Source organism: Protopterus annectens, chromosome 13.part0 (assembly GCF_019279795.1).
Source record: "Protopterus annectens isolate FY-2018-M chromosome 13.part0, PAN1.0, whole genome shotgun sequence".
NCBI lineage: Eukaryota > Metazoa > Chordata > Ceratodontiformes > Protopteridae > Protopterus > Protopterus annectens.
In genome coordinates, this window is record NC_056747.1 from 48,350,363 (window position 1) to 48,374,064 (window position 23,702).

General features: G+C 43.4%; 1 protein-coding gene across 1 annotated transcript in view; it reads right to left on the minus strand.

The window, feature by feature from the left end:
- Positions 1–15,491: 15,491 nt before the first annotated feature.
- ZNF414 (zinc finger protein 414) overlaps positions 15,492–23,702 on the minus strand; it is a 1,162,011-nt gene continuing 1,153,800 nt past the window's right edge. Inside the window, exon 7 of the mRNA XM_044090610.1 lies at positions 15,492–15,974. Coding sequence (XP_043946545.1) covers positions 15,898–15,974 — 77 coding nt within the window. The 3' untranslated portion in view covers positions 15,492–15,897. The remainder of the gene's footprint in view (positions 15,975–23,702) is intronic.

Genomic DNA, 23,702 nt, shown 5'->3' on the forward strand with positions numbered 1-23,702 from the left:
CTGGTTCTTTTGATCACGAGCAGCCTATGATAATGAGGTTAGCTCTGTCCAGTTTTGCTTTGAGAAGTACATTCTGAACTGCAAGGACTAAAAGAGGAGCTTATCGTAAGGCCTGAGTCTACGCAATTGAGAAAGCATCTAGCTTCCATGCAGTCTCATGACGAATGAAGGGAGCAAAAGGTCTGGAGTTGGCTGTTCAAACATTTGGCAAACCGGACTGCTTGTGAGAAACCCCACTTTTGTACCGAAAAAAGAGTGCGTGCCACTTACACTCATAATCCAGTTACCAGGTTGCTGAACGAGTCTTCCAATTTATTCTGTAACCTTGGAATATGTTCTGTATAGACAACAGATTGTACTGAATGGGCCAATGCCAGATGAAAAGTGTCACTTCACAATTCTGAAAAAGATCTGGTAACCCTAGTTGCTGATGCATGACATTACTATGGTACTGTCTGTACAGATTTAAAGGTAACCCAGAAGGAAGTTGTTCTAAAATGGTGTGAGGGCCCTGAATTCTACTATGTTTAACCTCTTGGACTTCAGGGCCACCCACCACCTGGCAGAGCACTGTTTGGGCTCAGAGCATTTCTGAGAAGCAGACAGGAGGAAGAGCCTAAAGACACAGTGCTATTCCCTAAGTGTATACTATGCCCTAAGTGTAGCAAGAGGTAATCTGGGGGGGGGGTATAAAGGAGGTTAACAGGGAGTATGGTGGAAAGGTACAGAGCCCACTCTGAAGACATGAAGGATGCAAGGAGACTATGGCAAGGCATACAGGAGATCACCGACTACAAAATCAGGTCAGCACAGTGTGATGACAGCATCAAATTCCTGGACAGTTTGAACATCTTCTTTGTTAGATTTGAGGAAAGAAACAGGTTGGCACTAAAGCTAGCCACTGAAAAGAAGGATGCAGCACTCAGCCTCAACAGAGAGGAGGTAAGAAGAGAACTGAGAGTGGACTCCAGGAAGGCCGCTGGCCCAGACAACATACTGGGCAAGGTGTTAAAAGGCTGTGCTGATCAACTATGCACACTGCTCACGGAAATAAACACCTCTCTTGCCATTGGCAAAAGTACCCTCATGCTACAAGGAAACTATCATCATCCCACTACCTGAGAAAACCACTAACTCCAGCCCTAACGACTACAGACCAGTCACTCTGACATCAACTGTTATGAAATGTTTTGAGCAGATGATCAAAAAGCATCTTTCATCATGCCTATTCTCCTTATTTTGACCCACTACAGTTTGCATACAAAGCTAACCACTCTTTGGATGATACCATATCTGTAGCACTACACATCTCCCTTGAGCATTTACAGGGCAAATACAGCTATGTGAGGATGCTGTACATAGACTTCAGCTCTGCATTTAATACAGTGGTCCATTGCAGCTGACAGAAAAAACTGGCACATTTAGGAATCAGTAAACATCTCTGTAACTGGATCCTGGACTTCTTGATTGAGAGACCACAGAGGGTGTGTTCAGGTAAGAACACATCAAAGTACATCACAATTAACACTGGGGGTTCCACAGGGATGTGTTCTCAGCCCGGTGATATTCACCATCCTGACCCATGACTGCTATGCTAAGCAGAAGTCCAGTAATATCGTCAAGTTTGCTGATGACACCAACAGTCGTGGGGCTCATCACAATGGAGGATGAAAGTGTGTATAGACAGGAAGTAGCAACTCTGATCAATTGGTGCAAGGGGAACAACCTTGACTTGAACATAAGCAAGACCCAAGAGATTATCATCAACTTCAGGAAAAGGAGAACAAACCACCCAGTGCTCAGGATCAATGGTGAGAGTGTGGAGAGGGTTAAGAATACGAAATTCCTTGGTGCACACATCAGAGGATCTCTTGTGGTCGGGAAACACCAGCCAATTGGTCAAGAAGGCACACCAATGCTTCCACTTTTTAAGAAGGCTGAAAAAAGCTAAGCATCCTCCTCATATTCTCTCCACCTTCTATAAAGGTGAAATAGACAGCATACTCACCTGCACCTTCACAGTGTGGTTTGGAAGATGCACAGTTACACAAAGGAAGGTGCTATAAAGAGTGGTAAGGGTTGCAGAGAAGGTAACAGGTTCTAGCCTTCCATCAATACATCTTTATTCTGCAAGAAGCATCTGAAAGGCCACCAAAATAATACAGGACAACATGCATCCTGCGCTTGGACTGCTTAAGGATCTGGCATCTAGCAAGAAATATTGCAGCATCCACTGCAGGAATACAAGATTCAGCAACAGTTTCTACCCTACAGTGATTACACTTCTGAACTTGGGCACTAGTCCCAGGGGACTAGTTACACAAGTCAATTTTTATTTATTTGTGAAACATATACTTACATACACTCCAAGTAAGTGCAATATTTATTATATTAATAGTCAGTACCATTTAACTCTCTCAAGTTCAGTATCATTTAACTCTCTCAAACTAGTTTCTCATAGTTCACTGTCATCCAACACACCCAGGTCTTTCTTCCATTCTAACTTACCCCTCTGCAAATCACACTTTACTGATAGACTCTCACGAACCTCCTCTTCAGACCTCTTTGGTTCTTCCAAGTGGCTCACTCCACTCCCCTACCCTACCCCCAAATTCCACCCACCCCACTGCATCTACCTTTATTTCCCCCATAGACACACCCACAGTAATTCTTATCCAACCAACCACACTATCTGTACATCTACCCCTCCCTCTTTCCGCCCATAAACTTTTTACTTGCCCACCACAGCTATCCCTCCTAATCCAGTAGAATTCCTCTCTACTTGCATTAGACTCCACCCCACTCCTAAACCTCACCCACTCCAATCCCAACTCTATTTCCCACTTCTACTCATACTCCTAACTTTACCTGGTCCTACACAAACATAACTCTCTTGTATTCATATATATTGTATCAACAGCATATCAACTCTACATATTCCTCATTCCACTATGCCTACAAAATCCTCATTCATCTCCTTATTTCTACTTCTCCTGACTCTATCCTATCTTTACTACATCACCCAACCCTTCAACTTTCACCATGCACAACCTCTCCACACTACTAACCACCTTAACTCTACTCTACCAGACTCACATACTCCTATTTCTCCTCATCTATATCCTATAAATAACCTCCTACTCTTCCCATACAAATACATTACCCTTCAAAAACATTTTTCCCCCATTGTTACTATCAAATTCCTTAAATTCACAATAGAATCCAATCACAAACTGTCCATCTACCTCTCTAAGCCACTCTTATATCTAATTTCTACTCTACTATCCGGTGATATCCATCCCAACCCTGGCCCCTCCACAGTTTCCTCTACAGACAAGTCGATCCTATTTACTTCCTTTAACTCCCAAAGCATAGTAAACAAAGTTCCACACCTTCATGCCTGGCTTATTCATAATAAACCGGATATCCTAACAATCTCAGAAACTTGGTTAAAACCCTATATAAAAGACTCTGAAATAATTCCCCCAAATTATTCAATCATTAGAAAAGACAGGCCCCATAGAAAAGGAGGTGGAGTAGCTCTCCTATATTCATCCTCATTATCAGTTACCCCCTATAACAAACTCATTCCACAATTCAAAAATGCTGAACTACTCCTCACATCTCTCCAAATTAACTCACATAAACACATTTGTATAGCCTCACTCTATAGCCCCCCAGGAGAGAATATTTCTACACTTGAGGATATCCTTTCCTGGCTCTCTAACAACATTAGCAATGAAACAATAATACTTGGTGATATGAATATTAACTGGGCCTCCATTCAGTCCTCTAAAAACCCTCTTAATATCAACCTCTACAACTTTTCACAACTGATCAAATCCACAACATACCCCTCTAAAAACCCCTCTAATGGCAGTATTCTAGACTGGATTCTAGTCTCTCACCCCCACTATTTCTCTGACAGTGGTACTCTACCTGATCCCCTTGGTGACCACATACACATCTTCACACAGCGACTCCCATTACACCTGCACCGTACCCATAATTGTATTACTATCCGCAACCAAAAAAAGTTTGATCCTACAAGCTTCTCAAACTCTCTAAAATCCATAAATTGGAATTGCCTAAAAATTTTATCTCTAGACAATGCAGTTGCCCACTTCAACTCAATTTTCCTACAAATACTTGACTCTCATGCACCCTTAAGGTCTAAGAGAATTAAAACTAAAACAGCCCCCTGGCTGTCCAAAAATACACTAGCATCCATGCAACACAGAGACAAAGTCTGGGCATATTACCAGAAAAACAAATCCCCCCTAGTCGAAAAAGAATATAAAACTCTCCGAAACAGGGTAAAAAAAAGTACAGTTTTGTACCTACCATAAATGTAGATGTTCGAGGATTCCATTGCTGCAGTCCTGACTATTGGGTATAGTCCGCGTCCCAGTCGGCCCGAATACCAGAGTATAAGGCTGACGTCGGTCAGGGCGCATTAGACTGACGTCAGTACGTCAGGGTACTAATGCGCATGACCGACGTCATATCCTCAGTCTTTTCTTGCCCCAGATGTCAGAAGACCCAAAAAGACAAGTCCCAAAACAACCTGCACCAAAAACATGTATAATATATACAACAATATATATATATATAAAATATAAGCATGTAAACTCACCTACACAACCACCCCTAAACACAGAGGGAAGGAGGGAGACTGCAGCAATGGAATCCTCGAACATCTACATTTATGGTAGGTACAAAACTGTACTATGTTCTTCGGCTTCCATTGCTGCAGTCCTGACTATTGGGTAGAATCCCAAAGCAGAGGTAAGGGAGGCTGGCAAATTATAAAGTAGTAGGAGCTGACAACATGCCTTGTAAAACAGCTGTGGCAAAACCAGCCCTAGTCTTAGAGTATATAGGAAGGTGATAATGCCTAGAGAAAGTATGCACTGAACTCCAAGTAGCTGCTTCCAGAATATCCTTAGTTGCCACCCCTTAGAAATGCTGTTGAAGTGGCAGTAGCCCTAGTGGAATGAGGCCTAATCCCAGCTGGAATCTCCTTGCCATGATGGGAATAACAAAATGCAATGCAAAAGCCAATCCACCTAGAAATAGTTTGTTTTGACACAGGCTTGCCCTGTGAACTCAAAGCAAAAGAAACAAGTAACTGCTGAGACTGCCTAAAATTCTTAGTCCTGCTCAAATAATAACGCAATTGCCTGTGTACATCTAAAGTGTGCAAAATCTTTTCCCCTTTATTTTGAGGATCTGCAAAAACGTAGGCAAATGAATAGTTTGGTTTAAAGCCACACTAGAAACCACCTTAGGCATAAAGGAAGGATTAGTACGTAATGATACCCTGTCCTTATGGAAAATCAAAAGGGCTCTACTGCCATAAGGGCCTGCAACTCAGACACCCTTCTTGCAGAAGTAATAGCCAACAGAAAAGCAGTCTTCCATGACAAATATTTCAATTCAGCAGTAGCTGCAGGCTCAAAAGGTTGTAGAGTAAGTTTTTCCAACACAAAATTGAGATCCCAAGCAGGAGTAGGAGCTCTAATGGGGGTCTTATATTCTTTGCCCCTCTAAGAAACTGCTTGAACAAAGGATGCGAAAACAAAGGTGGGTCACAATCATAGTGAGCTGAAATTGCTGCAGCATGAATCTTTATGGAAGAGAAGGACAAACCTTTGTCCAATAATTCAGTAAGATATTGAAGAGCCACACTCAAATTAGGCTCTGAAATCTCCAAATTCTTTGCTGTACTCCAAAATAAAAATCTCTTCCATTTTTCTGCGTACACTCTCCTAGTACTAGGCCTTCTAGCTTCCATAATCACATTTAAAACTTGTTGAGGAAGTTGAGACCTGCTGTGTTTCAACACAGAATACGCCAGGCTGTGAGATGAAGAGATTGAAGCTTGACATTGAGCAGATGACCGTCCTTCTGAGATAACAGATGAGGAATCAGAGGTAAAGGCCATGGAGGCTTCTTTACCAAACTCCGTAGAAGTGGGTACCAGTGTTGCCGAGGCCAATCTGGAGCTATCAAAATCATCCTTGGCCTGTCTTGTCTGACCTTTAATAGTACCTTTGGAAGAAGCGGTAGAGGTGGAAAGGCATACACATGAAGGTTTTTCCAACTGAAAGACAGAGCATCCACTTTCCAAGCTGTGTGATGAAACCCCTTTGTGCAATACTTTGGCAGCTGGTGGTTTAGTGGAGAAGCGAACAGATCTATGTCTGGAGTTCCCCATGACACTGTCAGTTTCTGAAATACATGAAGATCCAGTTTCCACTCGTGGGGATCCATGATTTGTCTGCTTAACACATCTGCTAAGGAGTTCTGTGCTCCTGGCAGAAACCTTGCCTGAAGAGTTAGTTGCAAGCTTAGCGCAGTCTCCCATAAAATCATTGCTTGCCTGCATAGAGGATAAGAATGTGTTCCCCCTTGCTTGTTGATGTACCACATGACAGTTGTGTTGTCTGTTAGAATCAACACCTGCCCTGGAAGAAGTAACTCCTTGAAAGCCATTAATGCAAACTGGACTGCTAACATCTCCTTCATGTTGATATGTAGATGCTGTAGTCTGGCAGGCCACTTGTCTTGTATCCACTTTCCATTTAGATGAGCTCCCAAGCAATGTCCGAGGCATCTGTCGTTAGAATCTGACTTGCCTCTGGCCGGGTCACAGAGAGTCCCTTGTTTAGGTGACATTCCTGAGCCCACCACAAAAATTCCTTTTGAATGCAAGGTATTATTTGAATGACAGTGTCCAAATCCTGGCAGTGCTGTGTCCATACATTTTTGAGATACCATTGTAGCTTCCTCATATGCAGTTTGGCATTGGGAAGCACCAGAATACAAGATGCCATGAACCCTAATGCTTGAAGGACTGTCCTTGCAGTCAGCACGGACTGATGAGATAGTTGATGGAAGTAAAGTGACAGACTCTTTTGTTTGTCCGGGGTTAAAAAGGCCATCTGGGCTGCTGTATTCAGTCTTACACCCAGAAAGCACATGTCTTGAGAGGGTACTAGACTGGACTTTATTTCGCTCACAGAATACCCTAGGCATCTTAGCACTGCTATAACATATTCCAGATGCTGTAGAAGGTCTTCCTTTTCTTGAGCCAGAATCAGGCAGTCGTCCAAGTAAGGATAGATTTGAATTCCTTGAAGCCTGAAGTAAGCTATCACTGGAGCCAGAACCTTTGTGAATACTCTGGGCAGTAGATAAGCCAAAGGGCAATGCAGAGAACTGATAATGAGAATTTCCAGCTCGAAACCGCAGATACTTTCTGCAACTTAGCCTTATAGGCACATGAAGGTAAGCTTCCTTGAGATCTAAAGTTACCATCCAGTGATCTTTGCCCAGCAGAGGTAAAAGCTGTTGTAACGTCAACATCTTGAACTTGGGAATGTCCAAAAGTGTTGAGGAGAGATAAATCCAAAATTGGTCTCCACGTGTTCCCCTTCTTTGGTACAAGGAACAGGCGAGAATAAAATCCTAGGCCCCTCTCTGACACAGGGACTGGCTGAATGGCCCCTATGTGAAGTAACTGTAAAACTTGCTTGTGAGCCTCTTTTCTTTGTAGAGGAGGAACGTCTGGCATGCCTTTGAAAGGGGCATTGTATGGAAATAAAATCTGTAACCGTGGTGAATGATATCCAACACCCATTTGTCTTGAGTAATTAAATCCCAATTTTCTTTGAAAAGAGACAGTCTTCCCCAAAGGAGCTGCCAGACGTGAATCTGCTGGCAGCTGAAGAAACAGGTCATTGGGTCTGTTTACGAAAGGACTGACCCCTGCCCTCACCAGAAGTCTGAGCAGGTGAACTCCTGTTCTAGGCCTAAAAGAACTTTGAGCCCTGCCCCTACCACGCCTAGACCTACCCCTAGACTGAGAATCATAAGCAGGATATGTCCACCCCTTAGCAGGCCAATTTCTACTAAACTTCGTGGCTGCACCTGCAAAAATCTTTAACAGTTTGCATAGACTTAGCTTTGTCCTCCATTTTCTTTAAAACAGCTTCCACAGGCGAACCAAACAACACATCAGACTGTAAAGGAGCATCCAAAATCCTTGTCTTAACATGCTCAGCTAAATTCTGATCCTTCAACCAGGCATGCCTGCGAAGAACAGAGCTGGTAGCAGCCACCCTCGAGGAGGCCTGTACAGCATCAAAACCACATTGCAAAGAATGCTTACCCACTTGTTCGGACACATGAACCAAATCCAGCAACTCTTTACACTCAATACCTTCCGCCAAAGCATCCACCTTAGATTTCAATTGTGAAAGAAGGTAATTCTGATATTTTAACATGTGAAACTGACAATTCAAAGCTCTCATGGCTAGAGTGGAAGAAGTATACACTTTCTTTCCCCACCTATCCAAAGCCCTCGCCTCTTTATCAGTGGGGACAGGATTTTTAACCACAGAAGCTTTTACACCCTTAGGCCCCTGGGAAATAGTTTCTGGGTCCGCCCTAGGACTCTTAAACAAATATTTATGGGCTTCGGGCACCCTATAATACCTATCAGGCTTAAGAGGAGCAGGAGGCAAAGAGTCAGGGTTCAGGGAAGCCTCTGCAAAACATCTTCCACCACATTCAACACAGGAGGAATAGCTAAAGGCCTATGCTGGGGTAAAACAAGAACTCCCTAAGCCTTTTCCTGGAGACAGAGTAATCCTGGCCTTCCCATTTAAAGTGCCCCCTCATGGAATGCAAAGTCTCTGAAAATGAGAAATCCTCAGGTGGAGACGCTGTAGGAGTGGAATCATCCACATCAGAATCAGAATAGGTAGGATACTCCTGCAAATCTTCCACAGAAGATTCTGAAGCCTCAGAACACTGTTCAAAACTCTCAAACTCAGATTCCACCCTAGGCCTCTTATCAGGCGGGGGCATAGAACCCTAATCATAGTAATCAAATCTTCTGCCATCTTAAGCATATGTTTCTTAGGTACAGAACCTGAAATGGTAGGAGAAGCCCCCACTGAAGCTGAAGTAGGCCTACCTCTCATAGAAGTTTTGGCAACAGAAGGAGAGGCCCTAACTACCTTGGGAAGAGAGGGAAGAACAGTCACCTGAGAAGCCCCTCAGCCTGGCCTACCTCCTGAGAAGGCACATCCTGTAAGAGTATAGTTTCTGCCTGGGACTCCATGGAAACTCCTGGCAAAACCTCCGGCTCCACTGAGCCTTCCAAAGAACCGACGTCCGGGACTGCCGGTTCCTCAACCCTAGGCTTCACTGTTTTATCCTTGCGCTTCTTGGAGGCGGGCCGGAGCATCCGACGGCATTTTATAATTGCAACGCTTCCCAAACACTAACCTGGCACAGTCTAACCTCCTCTTAATAGTGCGTTTGTTAAACCTAGCACAAGAGCGGCAACCAACAACGTCGTGCTCAGGCCCTAAACAAGGTATACACAAGGTATGGTAATCCCTATGAGGTATCTGTTTCCCACAAGAAATACAGTTATTCACTTTTTCTGACATCCGGTAAAATACTGAGGCAAGAAAACCAAAATGTTCCCCAACGGGGTACTTAGCCAACTCTGTTTCGGTCTGAAACTCCGGTTTCGGAAATATTTCAGTACGCCAACCTGCACTCGCAAAACTGCTTCTGCATCGGACCATGCGGCAAAAAAGACTGAGGATATGACGTCGGTCATGCGCATTAGTACCCTGACGTACTGACGTCAGTCTAATGCGCCCTGACCGACGTCAGCCTTATACTCTGGTATTCGGGCCGACTGGGACGCGGACTATACCCAATAGTCAGGACTGCAGCAATGGAAGACGAAGAACATCTCATAATTTCCGATCGACAAAACTACTTCTCCACACTCCAAAATAGCAGTAAATCTAACCCTCAGAAGTTCTGGAAAGGTATCTCTACTCTTCTCAACCCTAGTAAACAAAATACCCCTACCCCAGACCCAAACGCTCCTGACCTAGATCTGGCTACACAATTTAATTATTTCTTCATTGAATCCATTTCCAAATTAACATCATCCTTCTCTAACACCACTACACTCTCAAATATTCCCCCACCCTCTCTCCCCTGCACTCCACCCAGCACCACCTCCACCCCCACATCCCCATTTACCAACTTTTCTCCCTCCACTTTTTCTCCTCCTCTAACTACTTCATTAACTGCATCTGCCCCTAACTCACCCCCCCTGCACACTCTCCCTCTTTCTCATTCAAACCTATACCCACTTCCACTATAAAGAAACTCCTTCTGAAACTGAAGCCATGTACTAATGCTCCTGATAACATCCTTTCCTACTTTCTTAGCATAGCTGCTGATGCACTTTCCTACCCTATTAGCATTTTAATCAACCGCTCTATCCTAGAAAGTACAGTACCCCAAATCTGGAAAAAGGCCTACATCATCCCTTTGCACAAAGGGGGTAACAATAACAATGTTACTAATTTCCGCCCCATTGCTATCCTATCTCCCATCTCTAAAATCTTAGAAAAATGTATTCATCTACAACTCCTTCCTTACCTTTTAGAAAATCACCTTCTAACTCCCACCCAACATGGTTTCAGACCTAATCACAGTACTATGACTGCCCTCCTCTCCTTCCTTCAAACTATTAACAAAGCACGTGACTCTGGCCAAATTGCTTCTACCATACTACTTGACCTCTCTAAGGCCTTTGACACTATCTCTCATAACCTGCTACTAACCAAACTCTCAGGACTTAACCTATCTCCCTCCTCATTGAACTGGTTCTCCAACTACTTATCTAACAGATATCAAGCAGTAATATGGGAAAAAAGCCACTTCCTCATTTCTAAATACCCCTACTGGGGTACCCCAAGGGTCCATACTGGGTCCCTTTCTCTTCAATATATTTATAAATGATTTCCACAACTCCATTCCTTTCTCAGACATCATCCAATACGCAGATGATTCCACTATTATATGCTCGGCCTCTTCTATCCCCTCACTCCAAAAACTGACCCAAGAAGCTTTCACAACCACTGAGCAGTGGATGAAAAGAAATCATCTTGCTCTCAATGCCTCTAAAACCAAATTAATGCTATTCTCCCCCTCTAAAGCTGTCTCCTTCAACACAAACATTTTCTCTATCACTAGTCAAAATAATTCACCTCTGGAACTAGTGTCAGAGACCAAGCTACTCGGGGTCCAAATTGATAACCAACTCAAATTTAATTCTCACCTACAGCTAAATATCAAAAAAACCCACCAAAAACTTGGTATGTTGTACCGGCAAAATAAATACCTCACACCTGCTGCCAAAATCACTCTCTCTACTTCATTTCTTAGCCCCTCCCTTCTCTATGGAGCCCCACTCCTAACTAATCTACAGTCCTCCCTAAAAACCCAACTTTTCTCTTGCTATAATAAAATCGCCAAGTTTGCTACCAACCACAAGTCCTCCTCACACCACTGTTCCTCTCTCCATATACTAAAATGGCTAGAGCTTCCTAACTATCTCACATACACTAAACTAACTCTTGCTCACAAACTCATTTTCAACTCCTCTCTCTGTCCCTCCCTCTCATCAGCTTTCAAAATGCACCTTCCTGATAGAATATTGAGGTCCAACAATCAAAATCTATTAGAAATCTATAAACCCACTCGTCCCCCAGGGAAAAATCTTCTATCTTTTGTCCTTGCCCGCCTTTGGAACTCTCTACCATCATCCATCCGCACCACCCCCAACCACTCTATTTTTAAAAGATCTCTTCATTCCCACCTAGTATCCAAGTGGGAATGCTCTTGCTCCCATCCCTCATAGCTAATTTACTTGCAATTGCCATCTTCCTTCTTCGCCTCGATTCCTCTTGCATTTTATCTGATTATTTACTCATAACTAATATACATTATCATTTCACTTTATAGGAAAAACTGCACTAGCCCTCACCTCCAAAGTACTTCCTTCATAAATTTCTGTTATTTCTCAGAAACTTGATTCAGTATTTTGAATATGGTATAAACTCAAAATTTTCATGCATTATTCTTTATAATCTATAATCTATTAATTTTATCTAATCTTCTGTCATAGTTATTTCTTCTATGTTTATTTGAAATTGTTTGCTGGTGTCAAAATACTTTGGATTATTATATAATTTATAATGTGTTATAGTTTTTGTATAACTAGTATGAATCACTTTTTGTAACATACTTAGTTCTGGAGCTTTTCTCCCCAGGACTCCATTGAAAACGGGTTATTTGACCCAATGGACTATCCTGGTAAACCAACTGCAAAAAAAAAAAAAAAAGTGCAATATTAGGAAAATAACTTAGGCATTTCAATCTGTATTGTGTTTTGTATTACTTTAAATAGGGTAGTTAATTCAACTCAGGGGAGGGTATTCTTTTCAAATATAAGTGTTGTTACATGTCTCTGTTCTTTCTTGCATGTACTGGGAGTAGTACTGTATTTGTTAGTTGAGTTTATTCCTCTACTAGTATGTGTTGTTTCACTTTCCTTTGTAATCTCAAGAATTGAGCTGATGCATGAAATTTTGTTTAGGCTACACGTGTGTAGTTCTAAATGACAATAAAGTTTTCTTTGACTTACTCACAAAGAGGCGTAGCAGTTTAGAGTGTCTTAATTCCTGAGATGCTAGGTAATGTAATGACGCATTATAGTGACATTCTCTGTTATTGTCCTGCTCACTGTGTACACTGACAAACAATTTGCTGTGAGTGACTTTGGCCTACATCAGGTGCTGCGAGATAGGCACACCCCCAGCACATCCACTTTACCCCCCCCGTGATACAGGCATAGCCCCATGAAGTCTGCCCTACCCTTTGTCAGTCCCCCCAGATCCTGAGCCACTAGCTGAACCTGGGTCAATAGGGGTTACAATTGTGACTATCTCTCACTGCCACAGAGCTGGCATCAATCTCTTGTAATCTGATGGGAGCATGAGAAAACATAACCGTAAATGAACACCTTGTTTTGTTCTCTTTTTCAAGACTTGTAATGATACAGTTAACTGGATGACCAAAGTGTTAAGTCCTGAGGAGTGGTATATCCTGATAATGATTTACTGCAATGCCGTCTCAGGACCACCCCCAGAGATGTTGGCCAAGGGATACATCAGCAGAATCATAATTACTTCAGAGCTTGGATAGTTATACGATCACCCATGGCATTCTGCTTTTACAGCTCATCTCTTCTGTCAGAATCTGACAGTTTCTGTATAAATTGCTGTGGGTGCTCTAGTATAGAACTTTTATACATTCCTGCAACTTCCCAAATACAGCTCTGATATGTTTTCATATAGGCTCTGTAAATGAATCATTACTGTCAGATTACTGGATGTGTACATTTGTCATACTGTCCAGCAAAACTGAGTATCAGAAGGAAATATCACTAGAGGTGTAGTCTTCCTAGTCTGTTTAAACGTGGAGGGCAACACGAGTGTTTTTTCTGTCAACCAGTGGTGGTTTTTGGTGGATGTAATTTAAAGACATTTCTTGAGGAACAGCATACGTGTCCTGTGCCAGTTCGGTTTCCACTGTTGGTTCGTTTTGGTTTTTTTAATAGTTTGTTTTTTCTTTACAAGTTATTAATTTTGGTAAACACATAAACTGTAGATATCTTTTTCTTTGAGGAAGAGAGGTCTACTACAACAAGTTCAGCAAATGTTAGTTCTTCTGCAGGGCAGCCCAGTCAAAGGACTGATGGGATGAATTTAGGTTACCCAAAATAAGAAATGTAGGACTTAAATATGCCACATTTAGGTTTTCCCCTTTTTCAGAGAACAAAGGAAATGCGTTTGTTTCCCTCCATAACCTCCATCAGTTCTGCTGAAGGTTTTCAGTAGCAGTCGAAGTTTTCCACAACCATGTATTTTAAATCAGGCTGACAAAACTACATGCGTTATATCCTGCAGGATCTGTTTTGAATACTATCACAGGGGCTGTTTTGATTTTTAAAGATAAAACCACCCATGTCAGACATTGGGGTCTATATTACTAGACCAAAAGATCACAACAGCGAATGTATGTACAGACACATTTACGTCTATGTACATACAGAGCGAAACACCTAAACGGAGAAAACCGGAACGCCGAACGTGTTTTGTAGCCTGCAACACGGTGGTGAGGATAAGGAGATATATCCTTTTCCCCACTGTAGTGCGGTCTCGGAATTGGTATATTTAAGTAGGGGGGTGCAAGGGGGCTTGCCTCCTGCAAAAGATAATTAATTTAATATTTTAGTTTAAATTCTACCTACCTGTGTGGCGCATTGTGATGATGAAACATGTTTGGCGTTCTGGTTTTCGCCGTTTAGGTCTTTCGCTCTGTATGTACATCGACATACATGTGTCTTTAGTAGATGTGGCCAGTTTGAACACGAAGTTTGCTTTGGACGATTTCACTAGTGCTCTTATTTGCTTGTTTAGGCTAAGGAGAGATTGCTTCCAGTTAGGCACCTGCTCCTTGGTCCCGGACATCAATTTTTTCCTTTTATTATACAGTTTACTCTTCCTTGAGGAAGATGACTTTGTCCTGTTGGGTATTCCTGATTCCATGCAGGTATATAAATTCTCATATAGTACTTTAGTATAGGTTTGGACATATGTACCAGTTCCTATGGAGGGAAGGGGGCTGTGAAGCTGTTTATACCTTCCCTCAGGAGGTACAGTGGCACAGCGGATAGTGTGGATAGTGTTGTTGCCTTATAGCAAGAGGTTCCCTGGTTTAGTTCTCAGTGCCTTCTGTATTCATGTGGGATTCATCCAGGTGCTCCATTTTTCTCCCATATTCCAGAGACATGCAGTAGGTGGACTGGACATATGAAACTGCTCATAGGTTTGAATGTGCTTGTGAGTGTGTGTGGTGTGGAAGAACTACTGTGGCACAGCTAGCCCAATGGTGGCATAAACCTTGGCTGTAGATAACTGTCACTGCTGAAGTGACACCCCAACCTCATGTGCAAAATGGGAAAAGGGGTTGTGGATGGATTTATGCAAATCACTTTAACTTCAGCTACAAACATTTACAGCTTTTTCTCTTGTTTTAGCAATGAAGCACTGTCTAAATTACATGCATCAGTAAAGATTTTAACCGAAATGTATGTAGCTGTCCTCATCATCTCATTTCCTGATTTCTGTCATACATGTGCTACCCAATGATTTGTGAATAAGAAATGGCAGTGGAAAGTGTGATGCTGTGAAGTGGAAGATGTAGTGACAAATTCCAAAAGAAAACCAAATATATACACACAACCATCCACAGCCCTTTTTTCACATATAAGGTTGGAGCATCACATCAACAGTGACTATATGAAATAGATTTTATAATGAGAAAAACGAACTTTCCCCTTCACTGGTCCAGAAAAAGAGTCAATATTTTGCTGAGTGCTTCATGTTGAGCAGTCACATAGATGTTTTTTCCTCTTCTGCTAAGCTTTCTAAACACAAATCTATCTTTTGGAGAACAGTATTAATATACTTTGTTGAAATACGTTGTACAATTGTATTACTGTATCAGACTAAGACCACAGTAAAAGACATGACACATAAAGGTAAGATATCTTTTTATAATACACAGAAATGCATACAAAGTATCCATTCAACTCCACTTTTTTAATCAAACATGATTCTAAGTGCAGCCCCTCTAACTGATGCATTATTTTTCGTTTAACTGCTGATCTTACATCATAACATCATTAACATTTTGGGACCAGGTTAACAACATTTTTCTATTTAAAAACACCATGATGAACTCATGATGCCTACTCAAAGCTACTATTTTTTATAACAAAAAAACTCAAGATAGTGAACACTACAAAAATAGGAAAACAAAGAAGTCTACAGAACAAACAGAGAAAAGATAAAGACTGTCTGAATTAATGTTTGCTGTTTTAAAAATATACAGTTCCTTTTTACTTTTCACCCTTATCATATTTCATATGATAAACTCTTTTCAGATCTGAGAATAGAGGGAACTTTCCACTTCTGGTGTTAACTTGGAGTGCAAAGGAGCCAATGCAGTACCAAAGTCTACAGAAAGAGAGAAAAAATGTTAAATCAATCACAATGTTAAACATAAATACAAATAAAGCATTTAGCAGTAAAGAACAGTTGTGTAAAATCTTACCATAACCATAGACATCCTTCTCTTCCAGGTTGAAGTATTCTAGGTGTGGGATTTCATGCCCTCAGGTGACTCGTACGTCGGCTCCTATACAAAAGCTTCAGCTTGGCTGTTGCAGTGTGCATAGGACGTCACATGTAGGGCCATAAACCAGTGGCCTTAAATGGGACGTCTGTATGCACAATCCTCAGAACTTGAAGGCCAGCACGCAGAGAAGGCGGCCCAGCAGGAGGAATGCCAGTTGTTTCCAGGTGTGTGACTTGGAGACCTACTGTAATGTAGGTAGTGCAGGTAAGGAATGGGACCTGGGGGGATTGGTGGGTGGGAAGGAATACTGCAACATGGAAGAAAAGGACATCTATGGTTATGGTAAGATTTTACACAACTATTCTGTCCTTCTATTCCTATGTTGCAGTATTCTAGGTGTTGGAGCGTACCACAGCTTATGTAGATAAGAGGGTGGTGGTGGATGAAGAGGGTTCTACAAGACTCTGCAGGACTGCCCTGACAAATCCTGTCCTAGCTCTGAAACTTGGCCCAGTTTGTAATGCTTGGTGAAAGTGTGGATAGAGTCTCAAGTGGCTGCTTCCAAAATGGATGCTGTGTCTAGGCCCTTCATGAAGGCCCTTGAGGTGGCCCCACAGCTCTAGTGGAAAGGGCCTTGATTCCCGCTGGGGGTTCCTTTCCATGATGGGAGTAGCAGAAGCAAACAGCTTTCCTGATCCAGCATGCAATAGTTTGCTTGGAGATTGCCTTGCTCAGGGCTCTGGAGTGGAAGGTGACAAAGAGATGTTTAGTCTTCCTGATGGTCTTGGTCTTGTCCAGTCAAAACCTAAGTTGTCTGTACACGTCCAGGGAGTACATAATCCTCTCCCCTTCGTTAGACGGTGAGGGGAAGAAAGTGGGTAGATGAATGGATTGGTTAAAAGAGAGGTCATTAACCACCTTAGGCATAAGGAGGGGTTGGTTTGCAGGGACACCCTGTCTTTGTGGAAGATGTTATAGGGGGGACAGGCCATTAAGGCCTGCAATTCTGACACTTCTGGCTGATGTGATGGCTAACGCAGGACCGTCTTCCATGTGCACATCTGTAAGGAGGAAGGCCCAGCCAGTTCAAAGGGGTCCTGGGTTTATTTCTCTAAGACGTAGTTAAGGTCCCAAGGTGGGGGATAGGTTTCCTAGGTGGTGTCGTGTGCAAGACCCCTTTAAGGAAGAGCTTTACGTCGAGCCTGGCAAGCAAGGGGGGTTTCAGGGGCAGGCAGGCTGATATGGCAGAGGCGCATACTTTTACAGAAGAATAAGAAAGCCCACTCTTTATCAATTGACACAGGTAGTTTAGAACCAGGGAACCTCAGCGGAGCTGTGGTCCCTTCCCTTGTTCAGGCACCATTTTGCAAATCTTTCCCACTTAGCCAGGTAAGATTTTCTGGTGGTAGGTTTCCTTGCCTCCCTTAGGACTGAAAGCATGTCCTCTGAGTAGTGTTGTCTGAATGGGATCAAAAGTTTACCACCCACAGAGGCAGAAAAGTACAGTTTTGTACCTACCATAAATGTTCGAGTGCTCACCCTGCTGCAGTCATCACACTTGGGTTATCCTGTCGTCAGGCAGTGCCGCAGTCGGACGGATTTCCAAAGTCTTGGTCCGACGTCGGTTGCTGTCGCCTCATCCCTGATGTCAGTGCGCCAGGGGTATATATATTGCAACCAACGCCATTTTCTTCAGTTTTTCTTGCCCCAGATGTCAGGTGCCCCCAAAAGGGTGATCCATATTAGTACCAAAAGGTGTGAACACTGTACAGACACAAAATCCCTTAAGCTACAAGCAAATACATCAGTAAGGCATAGCAAAGATTTAGCCAGTAGATCAGAGGGGTTGGAAGGAGGGTAACCCGGACTGCAGCAGGGTGAACACTCGAACATCTACATTTATGGTAGGTACAAAACTGTACTATGTTCATCGTGTTACCCTGCTGCAGTCATCACACTTGGATAGAGTCCCAAAGCTAAGGTAGGGTGGAGGCATCATAGAGGGTTAGTGGAGGCAATGAGGCCCTGCAGAACTGCAGTGGCGAAGCCTGCCCTGGACTTAAAATAAAGAGGTAAGTGATAGTGTTTGGTGAATGTGTGTACAGAACTCCAAGTTGCAGCTTCTAAAATTTCCTTGGTAGGAACCCCCCCTGAGAAAGGCTGTAGAGGTAGCTGTTGCCCTGGTAGAGTGGGATCTAATGGTAGGAGGAACTGGCTTCCCATGATGTGTATAGCAGAATCGTATGCAATGGCCTATCCATTTAGAAATGGTTTGCTTGGATATGGCCCTCCCTTGAGAAGTTGTAGCATAGGAAACACAGAGCTGGTCAGTTTTTCTGAAAGCCTTAGTTTTATCCAAGTAAAAACAAAGCTGCCTGTGAATGTCCAAGGAGTGCAGGAGTCTCTCACCTTTGTTCTGTGGTTTGGGGAAGAAAGTGGGTAGGTGGATGGTTTGATTTAAAGCTACACTGGAAACCACCTTAGACATGAAGGAAGGATTAGTTCGTAGAGAAACTCTGTCTTGATGAAAAATGAGGAAAGGTTCCACTGCCATAAGTGCCTGTAATTCTGAGACTCTCCTAGCAGAAGTTATTGCCAGGAGCAGGGCAGTCTTCCAAGATAGGAACTGAAGGTCTGCAGAAAAAGCTGGTTCAAAGGGAGGCAGCGTTAGTTTTTCCAGAACAAAGTTGAGGTCACATGCTGGTGTAGGAGCTCTTCTAGGTGGTCTAATGTTTTTTGCCCCTCTGAGGAACTGCCTTAGGAGAGGATTTGAAAATAAAGGTGGATTTGTGTCGTAGTGAGCTGAAATAGCTGATGCATGGATCTTAATTGAGGAGAAGGAAAGTCCTTTATGCAACATCTCAGCTAAATACTGCAGAATGTGAGGCATATGAGGCTGAGTTGTGTCTTGGTCTTTAGCTTGGTTCTAAGCAGAAAACCTTTTCCATTTGTCTGAGTAAGCCTTCCTGGTGCTTGGCCTCCTGGCTTCTAGAATAACATCCAGTACTGCTTGTGAAAGAGGTGCAGGTTGGATACTTAATTGATTTGCCATGCAGCCAGGTTTAAGGTTTTGATCTGGCTGTGTAGAATCTGCTTGTTCTGCTGCGTGAGCAAATGAGGTATTTGAGGCAATATCCATGGTGGGCTGTGAGCCATATTCTTCAGTAGCGGGTACCAGTGTTGGCGTGGCCAGTCTGGGGCTATGAGAATCATTCGAGGTTTCTCCTTTTTGACCTTCAAAAGTACCTTTGTGAGAAGAGGCAATGGAGGAAAGGCATATGCTGTCAGGTTTTTCCAACTGAAGGAGAGAGCATCCACTTTCCAAGCTTGTTGGTGGAATGTCCTTGTACAAAATTTTGTCAGCTGGTAGTTTTGATGACTGGAAAACAGGTCTATATTTGGTAGACCCCATCTTTGAGTTATTGTAAATATTTGTGGGTCTAGCTTCCACTCGTGGGGATCTTTGATGTTTCTGCTTAGGTCGTCTGCCAATCAATGTGTTTTTCTGTCCTGGCAGGAACTGAGCTTGTAACTGGACTTGGTAGGCCAGAGCTGTGTTCCATAAGATTATTGCTTGCCTGCAAAGAGGGTAGGAATGTGTGCCCCCTTGTTTGTTTATGTACCACATTACTGTGGTGTTGCCCATCTTTATTGCAAGTTGTCCTGGCTGTAGTAGATCCTTGAAGGCTGTCAGAGCTTTCTGTACAGCTAGTATCTCTTTTTGGTTTATGTGCAGTTTTCTTTGTTCTGCAGTCCATAGGCCTTGAATGCATTGCCCTGCCATGTGTGCCCCCCAGGCATAGTCTGAAGCATCTGTCGTGATAGTCTGCCTGGGTGGGGGCAAGGTGAAAGGCTGACCATTGTTGAGGTGACATGCCTGTGCCCACCATAGAAATTCCTGTTGAAGGCAGGGAATGAGAGATATCACTGTGTCCAAGCTGTGGCTGTGTTGAGACCATACGCTTTTTAGGTACCACTGTAATTTCCTCATATGCATTTTTGCAAATGATATTATCAGAATGCAAGATGCCATGAAGCCCAAAGCCTGCAGAATTCTTCTTGCAGTTAGTTGGGTCTTTGTTGCCATTGTCTTGAAATATCGAGTCAGTTGTAATTGCTTGTCTGGTGTAAGATAAGCCTTCTGGGCCGTTGTGTCCAAGCTGGCACCCAGGAATGTCATTTTTTGTGAGGGTACTAGTTTGACTTCTTTTCGTTTACTGTGTACCCCAGACAATTTAGTAGATGCTTCACAAATGCCAGATGTTGTAGGAGAATGTCTTTTCTTTCTGCTTGGATGAGGCAGTCGTCCAGGTATGGATATATTTGAATTCCTCTTTGTCTGCAGTTTTTAATTACTGGTGCCAGGCATTTTGTGAATACTCTGGGTGCAGTAGATAAGCCAAAGGGCAGTGCAGAGAATTGATAATGGGTTGAACCTGCAGTGAAACAAAGGCATCTTCTGCAACTTTAACTTTGTCTGATAGGGACATGTTCCACTGTTACCAGCCATGCTTCCTTGCCCAACATGGGAAGTAGCTGCTGTAGTGTTAGCATCTTGAATTTGGGAACTTGTAAGTACGTGTTTAGAATTGAAAGGTCCAGAACTGGTCTCCAAGCATTTTCTTTTCTGGGTACTAGGAAGAGTCTTGAGGAAAATCCTTGGCCTTGCTCTTGAGTTGGTACCCTTTGAATGGCTCTCATGGCCATGAGAGCTGTAATTTGTTTTTGAGCCTCTGCCCTTTGATTTTGTGGCAGGTTTGGCATTCCTCTTTTTATTGGCAAGGTGTGGAAGTGGAATCTGTATCCTCGTAAAATTATGTCTAGGACCCATTTGTCCTTTGTAACCATGTGACAGTTTCCCCCCCAGGGGGGCTGACAAAAGAGCTTTGTTTAGCCAGCTGAGGTGCAAGTCATTGAGTTTGCCTTCTGGTGGATTGAGACCTGTCTTCTCCTCCCTTCTGGGTTGGAGTGCCCCATTGGCGAGGTTTATACTGAGCTTGTGGTTGTTCTCTGCCCCTTGGGCGCCTGTATTTACCCCTCTGAGGCCTGTCAGTGGCTGAAAAGGACCAATTTTTTGTTGGCCAGTTTCTGCTGAAGCGAGGGGGTTGTACTTGTAGGAAATCTTTGACTGTCTGCATTGATTTTGACTTATCTTCCATTTTCTTTAAAACTTCTTCTGCTTTAACACCAAAAAGAACATCCTGCTGTAAGGGAGCATCTAGTAATTTTGCTTTAACATGATCAGGCAGACTTTGTTCCTTTAACCAGGCATGCCTACGTATAACTGATCCAGTGATAGCTGCTCTGCAGGAGGCCTCTAAAGAATCAAATCCACATTGTAAGGTATGTTTGCCCACCTGCTCGGTGGCGTGCAACAAATCCTGTACTTCTTTCAATTCAGACTGTTGAGGGAGGGTGGTTATCTTTTGTTTTAACTGAGAGATCAGAAATTGCTGATACTTAAGCATATGAAATTGACAGTTTAATGCTCTCACAGCTAAAGTGGCTGACGTGTAAACCTTTTTCCCCCATCTGTCTAGTGCTTTTGAATCCCTTTCAGAAGGTACTGGATTTTTAGCCATGGAAGCCTTAGCCCCCTTGGGACCCTGGGAGATGGTCTCTGGGTCAGCTACTGGGCTTTTGTAAAGGAATTTGTGGGAATCAGGTACTCTGTAGTATCTGTCAGGCTTGGCTGGGGCAGGAGGTAGAGAGTCAGGGTTGAAACTGGATTCTAAATAGACATCATCCACAATGTCCAAAACAGGAGGGATGGCTAGGGGTCTGTGTTGGGGGAGTAAAAGAAACTCTCTGAGCCTTTTCTTGGAATCAGAGTAATCCTGACCTTCCCAGTGAAAATGTTCCCTCATAGTGTGTAAAGTTTCCCCAAAAGAGTAGTCTTCTGCAGGGGAAGCTGAGGGAATAGAGTCCTCAGCATCAGAATCTTCATAAGGAGAGAAGGAATGGTCTTGGTCCTCAGAGGAATCTGAAGAAATAGACAGTTGTTCAGAGGAAGCAGAATCTTCCTCTTGTCTAGGCCTTTTGTCAGGAGGAGGCTGAGAACCCCTGATAAGAGAAATCAAATCTTCAGCCATCTTGAGCATCTGTTTCTTAGGCATAGGGCCTTGAACAGGAGACTGAAGTGAAGCCTTTTTCGATTTAGGAGTCTTCGACTTGGAAAAATTTTGACTGTAAAAGTCGTCGGTCTGAAAACGCCTTCAGAAACCGATGGCGTTTCAGAAGCACTGACGTCCTTGGAAAGTAAATCGTCGGAAGGGCCTGAAGTAAAAGGCTGCGTCGGCCTAGTACATTCCGTCAAAATATCTGTAGCGATCTCGGGTTCCAGAACTGCGGTAGTCAGAGGCTGCGTCGGAGCCTCACTGATAACCGGAGACCGGATCAACCGAGGCCTTGGAATCGGGCTTAGGCCTGGGCTGTCGGTCCTTGTCCCTGCGCTTTTTGTGCACGCCGGTAGTCGGTAGCTCCGACGGCATGGTGTAATAAAATTTTCTATAAAAAAAGTGTTGTGCGAAATCAAATCGTCTTTTAATAGTATGTTTATTAAATCTAGCACAAAAACGACAAGAAGTGACATTGTGATCAGGGCCTAGGCAAGGTATGCAATAAGAATGAAAATCCTTATGAACAAGAAATACAATTGTTAACTTTTTCTGACATTGGTCTGAGGCAAGAAAAGTTTCCCCAACGGGGTACTTAGCTTTATAGAAGACTTCGGTCTGAAATTCGAAAATCTCAGGAGTCGGCCGATCGGCACTTGTGAACTGCGTCTGTTTCGGGCACCGCACGGCAAGAAAGACTGGAGAAAATGGCGTTGGTTACAATATATATACCCCTGGCGCACTGACGTCAGGGATGAGGCAATAGCAACCGTCGGACCAAGACTTTGGAAATCCGGCCAACTGCGGGACCGCCTGACGACAGGATAACCCAAGTGTGATGACTGCAGCAGGGTAACACGATGAACATCAACATCTGTAAGTGTGGGTGTAGGAGAGTTCTTTTGTCTTGTATCAGTAGGTCCACCTTGTAGTGCAACTTGAAGTGATTGCCCATGGCTAGTTTGTGAAGTAGGGGGAACCAGTGCTGTCTTGGCCAGTAGGGAGTCACTAACAAGATTTTTGGTTTGTCCCTCTGAATTTTCAGGACGACTTTCTGAATCATTGCGAATGCAGGGAAGACAAAGGAACTTCCCTTCCCAAGGGAAGCTGAAAGCGTCTACTCTCCATGCTAGAGGGGAGTGGCTTTTTGAGCAGAAGTTCTGCAGTTGCCTGTTCTGGGAGAGGCAAACAGGTCTATTTATGGAGCACCCCACCGGTGGATTATGTCTAAGACCACCTCCCTGCTCAGCATCCATTCATGCTGAGGTGAGGAGGTACTGCTCAAGAGATCTGCTTGGTGGTTGTCCTGTGAGGGTATGTAGGCTGCTTGCAGGACTAAGTTGAGATGAGAGGCTAAGTCCCATATCAGCAGAGATAATCGGCACAGCCGATAGGCCTTTGTTCCTCCCTGCTTGTTGAGGTACCACATCACCGTAGTGCTGTCAGTGACAATCTGGGACACCCCTGGAACCAGAAGGGGGGGTGAAGGTC